The sequence below is a fragment of the Pecten maximus genome, unplaced genomic scaffold (genome assembly GCF_902652985.1).
Source record: "Pecten maximus unplaced genomic scaffold, xPecMax1.1, whole genome shotgun sequence".
Lineage (NCBI taxonomy): Eukaryota > Metazoa > Mollusca > Bivalvia > Pectinida > Pectinidae > Pecten > Pecten maximus.
In genome coordinates this window covers 19,807-31,411 of record NW_022982602.1, presented here as the reverse complement: position 1 = coordinate 31,411, position 11,605 = coordinate 19,807, and the positions used below count along the sequence as shown (strand labels likewise).

General features: G+C 35.7%; 2 protein-coding genes across 2 annotated transcripts; both read right to left on the bottom strand.

Annotated features, from left to right (window-relative positions):
* Positions 1-437: 437 nt before the first annotated feature.
* Positions 438-8,048, bottom strand: LOC117320606 (helicase POLQ-like). Its single transcript, XM_033875166.1, has 7 exons — positions 7,465-8,048; positions 6,715-6,893; positions 5,967-6,167; positions 5,221-5,296; positions 2,537-2,634; positions 2,050-2,157; positions 438-1,067 (listed from the first exon to the last, which is right to left on the bottom strand). Exons 1-7 carry the CDS (start codon positions 7,964-7,966, stop codon positions 909-911), a joined length of 1,323 nt encoding a protein of 440 aa, XP_033731057.1. The 5' UTR covers positions 7,967-8,048; the 3' UTR covers positions 438-908.
* On the bottom strand, positions 7,977-11,438 carry LOC117320604. Its single transcript, XM_033875163.1, has 4 exons — positions 11,151-11,438; positions 9,387-10,059; positions 8,035-8,464; positions 7,977-7,984 (listed from the first exon to the last, which is right to left on the bottom strand). The coding sequence occupies exons 2-4, from the start codon at positions 9,993-9,995 to the stop codon at positions 7,977-7,979; spliced, it is 1,047 nt and encodes a 348-aa protein (XP_033731054.1). The 5' UTR covers positions 9,996-10,059; positions 11,151-11,438.
* Positions 11,439-11,605: the final 167 nt, after the last annotated feature.

The window sequence follows — 11,605 nt, the reverse complement described above, 5'->3', positions numbered from 1 at the left end:
TTTTTGCCATATTATCGCCTCAATAAGCACCCAAGTTTTTGTAAATGCCCCAGACCAAATGTCATCAAAATCCATTCAGTCATTACTAGTAGCGATTTAAAGGATTTACCTCTTTTTCCCTTATTGGGCTCTATTCAGCAGGAGAGCTACCTCCTCTATTTATACAGCGTTGCATGTCCTTTGCCCAATAATGCTCCAGACCAAGTTTAATCAAAATCCATTCAGTCATTCATGCCTTGTTGAAATTTAAAGGATTCACCTCTATTTTCCCTATAAAGCCCTGTCCCTCTGGCCCCAAGGGAGCCACACCCTTCATTTATACAATATTGGATCAATTATGCCCTATATATATAATGCTCCAATAATCAAATCTAAACAAAATTAATTGAAGCATTCATGACTAGAAGCAAGAGGGATCTTGTCACCCACCATTCAATGATCTTTTCTTTGGTCTTCTTTAATGATTTGACAACAAGGAGAACATACATATAAAATCTAAGAGGTCTAGGAAGAACTTTCTTTGAATTTGAAATAGCACTGCGAAACTTCAACTGTGAGCAATTTTGTTTTTCTGCATTAGACTCAAAATCAAATGGGCACAACCAGGGACTAAGGGGAACCCAAATAATTATGATGTTTAAGAAAAATTCTTCCAGTACTTCTCAAGAAATAGAAAAAACAGGGATTGTTTCAGAACAGACAGACCACAGACATAGAGCAATTTCAATAGCCAGCTATGATGACAGGCCATAAACAAGTGCAATCAATGATTGTGAAGCTCACCACCAGCTATGACGACAGGCTATTAATATATAACATGAAGGAACATATATTTCTATGTATTGTAGAGTATCAGGAAAATGAGGAAGTAATTCTGGAACACTCCTTATCCTCTTAGCTGTAAAAACTTACTGATGATGTTTGACCAGGAGTTTACACAACATCATGGCTACATTTTCGCAGTTCTTCTTGGTAGGACAGAAAAGAAGACAGGACTTCTCTGGAATCACCTCCAACACAAGTCCCAGTAGGTGGTCCCCATCTACACGGGTCATGTCAGGGCTGTACTGGGTACATAATTACAATATATACTCAAATAGATCTGGACATGTTTATGGTTTGTTGTTGCCATATTAATGAACTAATTAAATTACCTTGCTTTCCAATGTTATAAATCATCATAATTTATTCTAGGCAGTTATTAAGTATAAGTGAAATTCAAGGTAACATAATATCAATGGTTGTTTTTGTCATTGAAGAAAGGGAATCATTTTGATATTTAAAGGAATGATTTCACTTTACTACTGTAACAGTATACAAAATACAAAACATACCCTGTACCTACTAAATAGATAATGAAAAATGACACAAAATTTATTTGCTACAGAATAAACAAATATGATAAAACAATTGCAATTGAATAACTAATATTTCTACAGGTATGTGATACTGGAACAGCAAAAATTATCTTGACCAGTTTTCAAACTTTCGGTAATTTCGCAACACGTTTCCATTGATAAATAATAGGTGACAAAATTTACAGATTTTTTAAAACTGTATAGAGAAAGGCATTACAAAATCAGAAACTTGATATACCGGTAAGTACAACATTTTATAAACAAAACTTGGGTGGTTTCATTTACACATCTAGAAATAACTGGTAATTTTATTACTTGTTTCTATGGTAACATAAACCTTTTGACAGTAAAAACCTTTCATTATGTACAAGGCACTACTGCATAATACACAAACATATAAATTAGTTAAATTAGCATATCAAAGCTGCCATGATAGACAAGTATACCAGGTGTTGTTAAAGCAATACATGTCCCCTACTAGTCCCTGCTAAATATAGTAACAGTGACCTTGACCTTCAGCAAAAAAACCTGAAATTCAAACTTGTCTGAGATATTATGGTCCTTTATCATTGTGTGAAGTTTGATAAAAATCCCTCAAGGAATGAAGTCGCTAAAGTGCTGACAACCTTTGGCGTTACACAGCTACAAGGGAACTAATAACTAATTCCAAAATCTATGAACATTTAATTACCTTGAACATAACAACTCTCTCATGTACTAGTTGGTCTTCTGGACATTTGGCTTTTGGGTTCACCTGGTAAATGTTATCTTGTAGTTTGGCATATTCTGTTAGTTCCACCTGAAAGGCATGAAAGAATTATCCATAAAAATACTTATTATTGCACTGGAGATGTTACAGCTGCCTTGATACAATAATTTACAAAACACTTTTATATTCTAAGATAAATATTGTGCCTGCAGCAATTCATCATTGTAATAAATGTTTGATATTTGAGTGCAAAGCATTTACATTTACAGTATACTGATCAGCACTAACTGCAACAAACAAATTGATCGATTACATGTTACAACAAAATGAAATTTACCAACATATTAGTGATTTTCATAATTGATCTACATCAAAATGAATTGAATTTATAAATATGAGCATTTGGAAAATAGATGTCTCTTCAAGTTAATATTTCTCTAGAACAACAAAGTTCAATATCTATACTCACTGGTCGAAAGTTGTTTGAGTAGACCTCAGCCCCAAGAAATGTTTGTAGATCAGATATGTTACTGAGGGTAGCACTCATCCCGACTATCTGGGTGTTCTCTAAACGACAACAACACTTAGACAATGTACATTACTGAGGGTACCACTCATCCAGACTATCTGGGTGTTCTCTAAACAACAACAACACTTAGACAATGTACATTACTGAGGGTAGCACTCATCCCGACTATCTGGGTGTTCTCTAAACGAAAACAACACTTAGACAATGTACGTTACTGAGGGTACCACTCATCCCGACTATCTGGGTGTTCTCTAAACAACAACAACACTTAGATAGACAATGTACATTACTGAGGGTAGCACTCATCCCGACTATCTGGGAGTTCTCTAAACAACAACAACACTTAGACAATGTACGTTACTGAGGGTAGCACTCATCCAGACTATCTGGGTGTTCTCTAAACGACAACAACACTTAGATAGACAATGTTACTGAGGGTACCATTCATCCCGACTATCTGGGAGTTCTCTAAATGACAACAACACTTAGATAGACAATGTTACTGAGGGTACCACTCATCCCGACTATCTGGGTGTTCTCTAAACGACAACAACACTTATATAATGTACATTACTGAGGGTAGCACTCATCCCGACTATCTGGGAGTTCTCTAAATGACAACAACACTTAGATAGACAATGTTACTGAGGGTACCACTCGTCCCGACTATCTGGGAGTTCTCTAAACAACAACAACACTTAGATAGACAACGTTACTGAGGGTACCACTCGTCCCGACTATCTGGGTGTTCTCTAAACGACAACAAAACTTAGATAGACAATGTTACTGAGGGTAGCACTCATCCCGACTATCTGGGTGTTCTCTAAACGACAACAACACTTAGATAGACAACGTTACTGAGGGTACCACTCATCCCGACTATCTGGGTGTTCTCTAAACGACAACAACACTTAGACAATGTACGTTACTGAGGGTAGCACTCATCCCGACTATCTGGGTGTTCTCTAAACAACAACAACACTTAGACAATGTACGTTACTGAGGGTAGCACTCATCCCGACTATCTGGGTGTTCTCTAAACAACAACAACACTTAGACAATGTACGTTACTGAGGGTAGCACTCATCCCGACTATCTGGGTGTTCTCTAAACAACAACACTTAGACAATGTACGTTACTGAGGGTAGCACTCATCCCGACTATCTGGGTGTTCTCTAAACGACAACAACACTTATATAATGTTACTGAGGGTAGCACTCATTCCGACTATCTGGGTGTTCTCTAAACGACAACAACACTTATATAGACAATGTTACTGAGGGTACCACTCATCCCGACTATCTGGGTGTTCTCTAAACGACAACAACAACACTTAGATAGACAATGTTACTGAGGGTACCATTCATCCCGACTATCTGGGTGTTCTCTAAACAACAACACTTAGACAATGTACGTTACTGAGGGTAGCACTCATCCCGACTATCTGGGTGTTCTCTAAACGACAACAACACTTATATAATGTTACTGAGGGTAGCACTCATTCCGACTATCTGGGAGTTCTCTAAATGACAACAACACTTAGATAGACAATGTTACTGAGGGTAGCACTCATCCCGACTATCTGGGTGTTCTCTAAACGACAACAACACTTATATAGACAATGTTACTGAGGGTAGCACTCATCCCGACTATCTGGGTGTTCTCTAAACAACAACAACACTTATATAGACAATGTTACTGAGGGTACCACTCATCCCGACTATCTGGGTGTTCTCTAAACGACAACAACACTTAGATAGACAATGTTACTGAGGGTAGCACTCATCCCGACTATCTGGGTGTTCTCTAAACAACAACAACACTTAGATAGACAATGTTACTGAGGGTAGCACTCGTCCTGTCTATCGAGCTGTTCTACGTTAATAACAACTCTTACAAAAAAGACCAAATAAGTATCAATCAATAAATTATTGTATGATATATATGAGACAATATACACATGTATAGGTATCAAATATCAGATTTACTTATAGATTTGTCATAATATAGTCAAACTTTGACACTTCTGTCAACACAATCTTGACATAAAAGAATCAAAGTGAAGAGAAAAAACTACATTTTACAACAATGTATTTATATAATTAATGTTGTTATAAAAATATTTCTTAGATGTGTTAAAATACACTGTACTTGATTTTAAGAGAAGGAATGCATATACAGGTACATGTACATTCAAATTAGTTAGTTTTTGCTTGCTGGGTTTATCGCCCCATGAACGACCAGGTAAGATTCATTTTGAGATGAGGTCTCCTTGAAGTAGTTGGTGACTACTTCACTGAACAACCAACAGAAGACCCGTCACATGCCATCTACGGCAATTACGGTAAAGTGTCTTGCCAAAGGACACATCAACAACATCAAAGGCCCGCTGTTTCTCATCTTCCCGAGAAACACAAACCAACATGGGTAGGGAGACTCGAACCACGCACCTTTGATCTTCACCTGAGGTTGCGTGGCCAGCACTCTATTTGGCTGAGATATCGCAGTCCCCAGAATACGTTAGGATTTAGCTTCAAAATGGAGCTACAAATCAGTTACTCAATGATAAACATACCCAGAAAATGGTGTAATACCACCTTACTCCATGATGTATATTTACTTACTTCGAGTATAAATGACTTTGAGAAGCGTTGACTCTAAGGTTGCCCCTCGACTGCCTCCTTCACCAATCATATGTAACTGTCACAGAAGTCAGTGATTTAATAAGCGTGCATGAAGATGTGATTAAATACAGCACTTCCTTTTCAGACACGCATCACATTATTTTCCTAGAGCCCACAATATACAAAGGTTAATAACAATTTCTTTCAACCAGCATATAGATCTAGATAGTACATTATGAATATATACTTGTCAACCTGTCGCCAACAACACATTCAAACATTTCCAATGATATCTTGGATAATGCTTCCCTAAATCATTTCAATCAAGTACACAATGATGAGCAACCCCTTTCACCACACAACTGACCTTAGGTTCCTATTGTGACTGTTTGAAAAAGTTTATTTAATTGTTTTGACTGCCATACAAATTATCATTTCAAGTGTTTAAATTAAAGATGCTACATTTCCCATATACAACAATTAACATTATCAATTGAAAACAAGAATAGGCTTTTGTCTATTTTTTTTTACAATACCAAAATTAAGGTACATAACTTAACTATAACTGTCCAGCAATTTAATTGAAAGTGAACTTTCAGAGCTATATAAGTGATAATTTTATCTAGGGTCACTATTATTATTGCTTTCATTTGTTGGTTTGATAATCATTTCTATACAGTTGGTGTCATTTCACACAATTTATGACAAGCAGCATATACACTGTTAGCACTGAAGCATATTCCTACCTCGTCCACTACAACAAGCCCCAGACTGTCCATCCTGTTGTTCTCTATAAGACTGTTGACTAGTGAGTGGGCCTTCTCTATGGTGGCAATGTACAGTGACTGTCTCTTGCGGCGTTTGAGGGGTGGAAACTTCCCTTTACTACCGGCATATTCCTCAACAAGAAAATCCAGGTCAATTCCAAAAGGAGACAAGCCTCTGACCTGACAGAGAAAATTTGAGAGAAAAAACAACAAAAAAACCATCATACAAAATTGGGATACATGTATTTTATTTACAATATCATGGCAAAAGCATTAATGCTTATTGTTTATATAGAAATGAACTCTTGCTAAATATTTGTGATCACATACAATAAAAGTGCTGTGTCTACTCTAATTCCAGATTTGTCAGTGTCAGACTTTATCAAGTCCACTCATACTAGTGGTAGGTTTTCTTTGTTAGAAAGAATTAAACACTGAATTGGTCTTGTTATATCAGCATAGAAAGCTATCTGGAGACATTACCTGTGTTAACAGTAAATACAATAATACTGTGCATTTGTTAAGTTCTTGTAACTAGGATCAAAACAACTATGTTTAAGATAATTCGAATAAAACACAAATCCATATTTCAAATTTATTTCTGAAACTATGTAAAGTTTGTCAGGTGAAGTCTCAATTAACAATATTAGCATTGCTCGTTAGTTTTATTTAAAACTTTATATGTATGGTATATATTTATAATCTTTATAAACACAACTAGACCTACTTTTTCCTGTACAATAGAAACAAATGGCAGAATGAGGATGGCATCCCTTTTGTTACACAGCAGTTCCCTCATTATGAGAATCTCGGCCACCAGGGTCTTGCCACCACTTGTTGGTAAGGAGTATATCAGGTTCTTCCCCTCCAGTACAGCAGGCAGATTTAAACACTCATCCTGCCATGCTGTAATAACGACAACACATTTTTATTAGAAAAATGACATATTAATCCAACTTACTAAAAAAAGGTCTGATTTGTATTATTGATATAGTACACTGTAATACAGAGGCTTGATGCCCGTGTTTCAATTCATTTTCCTAAAACTGTAGAATGATGTATATTAATATCTATACAAGTATGTCCAGTATTAGGTCTCCGAGCCTCTTGTGTGGTTATTGAGAAGGAGTCTTTTAATGGAAAAATTAACTCTGGACAGCCAGACTAAAGGTCGTACAGACAACTGATGGTGCAGGCATATCCTCACTTGCACTTCAGGCAGATGATTTGAAAAAATTTATATTGTGACATAGAATGAACATTGATCATATCACATGTTATACACATGCATAACAGTCAGCAAGTGCTTATTCAATGAGATTAATTACTGATTAATTTGTAACTAATCCATACAGAACGTTCAGGCACCTCCTTGTTAGATCTGTGAGTTTTAATGCTCCAGTGAATTATTGATAAAAGTTATTGACATAGAAAAAACTGAAACCACACAAAATCCAATATATATGTTAAACCTTACCATAAAGACTGGTGATGCCTCTGTGCTGCTGTAAAAGTGTTTTAACATTAGAAGACAGGCCGTAGAAAGGACCAATATCATTGTCAGTGCCATCCCTTTCAATCTGTTCAGCCTTTGTTGTTGCCACAAAAACTTCCCCTTCTCGTCGCTGTTCCATCACTGCTCCGGGACTGTTTACCAGTTTAGCTGAAGCATTTTCCTGAAGTCTTCGCTTAATCCTGTCTTTTAGTGAGCCCCCTAAACCCATAGAGGTTGGAGTTTTTATTGTGGAAGAAATTTCAGGTGTGGTTATAGCCACATGACCTTGATCTTTGGTCCCCAAAGGTGAGGTCATGCCAATGTGCTCTTGACCTGTAAAATATTTTGATTCTGACTGTCCCCGACTGTTTAATTTTGTAACTGTTCCTGCAGTTGTTTCTAGACAGTTTTCATTTTTATCACAGTTATCAGGCTTTGAATTCACTTGCACTAATTTGGATGTATCACAACTTTGTAAACACATTTTACTTTTTCTATTTTTCTCCAATACAAGTTGACTGGTTGGATTATTAGTCTTTTCCGTTATTGCACGTTTATCTGTAGTAATGTCTGCTTGTCTTTCCAAACTTTCTATCTGACTAAGAAAATCACTATCTGGTGCAAAGATGTCATCATCAGAAATATCCATATGCCTTATACAGTTTGTTTTTTTAGCAGTCTCTTGTGGCTGTGCCATAGTTGTATGACTTTCCATAGAGTGATCTCCCCTTTGGCCTTTATTTAAAGCCACATTTGAATTTCCTTTACACTTGTTGTATTTTTCAGTATTTGTCAGATCCTGTGCTCGATCATAGTTATGTGTACCATTCCTGTTCGCTACTGTTTTAAAGTTTAGAGCTGTATTCCCATCATTTTCATTGTCAGCAATATCAAGTCCAGCTAAAATATCATCACTGTTGTTCAGGATGTCTTCAGCTTCATTTAGTCTTGAAAACATCTCACTTTTCCCTGCACTTGTCTTCTTAAATAAGAAAAAGTTTCTAATAGTTTAACATTGTAATTTTGTACGGATCTAGAAAACATCAGTTTTAAAGAATATTGCTAATGATAGAATGACAATTTACACTTATTTGAAGATATAAACACAAATCAGGTATTGTTTCTATCAGTATCGAAGGGCTATTCCAGAATTATCTGTGTGGGAGGGGTGGTAGCTAGGCACTTGTATTAAAATTTGATGGGTGGCCTGTGAAAAAAATGCCTTCCATCCCTCCTACACATAATTTTAGAACAACCCCTCCTACACATAATTTTAGAACAACCCAAGTGGTTAACATGATCATGATGTGTCTGATTTATGTTCAGCCCCAATGCATTCTTTGCTAATGTGGCTGATAAGATTGACATTTATTCAGACAAATTTCTGTGTGGTGACAACTATGAAACATGCTATCACTAGAACATGTCCATCCAATACCACCAAACTGGTAACAATGTCGTGAGCACTGCTACATGTAAAACAAATCTTTGAATTCAATTTAAGTTTATATCAATCAAATTTGAAAATTTTTGAGAAACTGGGAGACCCAAAATTCAGAAAATATTCAATGCGGCAATAATAATATACTCAATACACATTAAAAATGTTAAATATCAAAATATGCAACAATTAAAAAATTCTTATCTTAAACCTGTTGTGCTTGCAGCAGTATTTTCACAAGATGTGTACAATCATTATAGCTTGTGTCTACTAATTGGGAAAATATACAAAATTGTGAAGAAATTCATAGTTTTTTCTTCATATTTGGGGGGAAATTAGACACTTTTAGCTAGGGGATCAGTAGGATCAGTAGCTCAATTTCTGCAGTAAAAAGAATTACTATCATTTACTAGTAAATAACTCAATACATTATGTATGTAACGTCCTTCAGATAATATCTTACCATTTTGAGATGTCTAACTGGAGTTGAGTGGAAGTGATGAAGGAAACTCCCTTTATTACTCGTCAAAGGGGAGCCAGCCATTTCTTTATGCTGTTTTAACGGAGATTTGTCTATATTCGAATGGACACTTCTAATTATCTCCTCATTAACAATAGCAGCAGAAATCTGTTTGCTGTGCTTCACCAAATCTACACCAGTTCTGTCATAACAGTTGTTGTCAGATTGGGACCTCTGACTGAAATCCACATCTAATCTTATTTTCTTTGGTACAGAAGAAATCAGGCAATCATTCAGATGATGACTTGTGCTTTTCTTTCCAACATTACATTGGTTACTTTTAACAAAAGAATTTGAAAACCAGAGATCATTTTTATTGTTTGAGGTGTGGGTTATGTCTATTTTGCCAGCAATATCATTTCCAGCAGATACAGCATCAATTTGTGTCTGTGACAAAACAGTGACCTCTTTTTGAAAGTTTGTATTTGTAGGGTCTGATTTTGAACTTTCCTCTTGGTAAGTCAGCTGATCATAAGGGTTATGTGGAGTAAGAGTTCTTTTACGGGATCGTCCAACTTTCCTACATGGTCCACTGCTGTCATTTTCATTCATAATTTGTCTTCAAATTCTTGTTTCATTTTACCTAACTCTTCTAGTAATAACCGGGTAAATGAACCTGTGAAAGTAAAAAAATATACATAGACTTATAATATCTAACATAATATACATGTATAATATTGTAATAAAATACAGGTTAAATACAGTATAAAGAATAAAACTCCACATATGTACTGTGCCATTCATTATAAATATAATTAGTTAGTGATTAAAGTCAAGTCAAGTAAATTTGACAACAAAGAAAACAATAATAACATAAGAAATAATCATAACAAACATGCACAATTAAATTATCACAAGAAGCTAAATTAAAATACATTTAAACATCTTATAAATATATAGGAAAGCTAATCATTTGATAAAAAAAAAAGTCTGTGTCCAGAGTATACATCAACATATTTTAAAGTAATTTAAAAATATATATGAGTCTGATTTACAACAGTTACAATTACAACATTGCACTGTTTTGTATGACCGTCCTTTCCCTAAAATTTTCATTTTCAAAGAGTTTTTACGCATATGCAATATACCAAGGTGAGAGGAATGAATATCTTGAAAAGTCCATATATGTATATATACTGTATATAAACACGTCAAGGTCGTTGAGGGGTTGCATTGGTACCAGCCATACCACCTAATAAATTTGTCACACCCAAGAAACCAGGACACATTATCCGTGCGGAACAACTTAATGACTACAAAACTAGTAACATTGTCAATAGATCTGTATGTAACAATAAACAGAGGCTACAACGTACCAACTGCCAACACAGATCAATATAAAAACTCATTTTCCCCCGCACAGTGATCGAATGGAACCACCTGGACAATTTAGTGCAGTGTAAAAACATTGAGGCATTTAGAACTGCCCTTGAACAGCACGACTGAAAGAACCAGCGCTCTCTCTCACCCGCAGCAAGATTACCAGTTTTGGGATATACAATGTAGCTGCGTAACTTATACAGATACAGATGGTTTTGACGCATTGTCGTGGTCGTACAGTTTTTAAGGAAGAATCTAGATTAGGAATTTTGGAATTTAATATTAAGGTTGGATCATAATTAACAAAGTAATCTTGTTATCGGCATAAAAACAAAAGTTAATTAACAACATTCATTTATCAACCCGGCTGATCATGATCCAGCGTACTTTTTCTGTGATTCGAGTAACGTCGTCGCCTCGTTGATATCATAGATCAAGAGTTAGGCCTACTGCTGTACTGTACCGAGATGGCGGGCGCCATCGGTCCTATTCATGAATCGAGCAGGAGTTTACATTTTGCAATAACCAATATGTCTAACTCATGGTTAATATTGCAGGAAACGTCCTTGTTAACATTTCCATAGCTTCAGTTGTATAAAACAAATCATAAATAATCACGATGTCTTCACACATTCACTGGGAAACATTTTCCTGCCATTTTCAAATTTCCTGCCATTCTTCATTTCATCGCTTACAGCATTTACAAATGTCAATGTCCAAAACATTGAAGCACACGATGACTTCCTCTTTAGAAACTAATATTTGATAAAAAAAAACTATATTTGTAGTGTTGGAATCACAAGATGTGTTGCATGAATATATGCTTTCAGCTTAATGAAGGC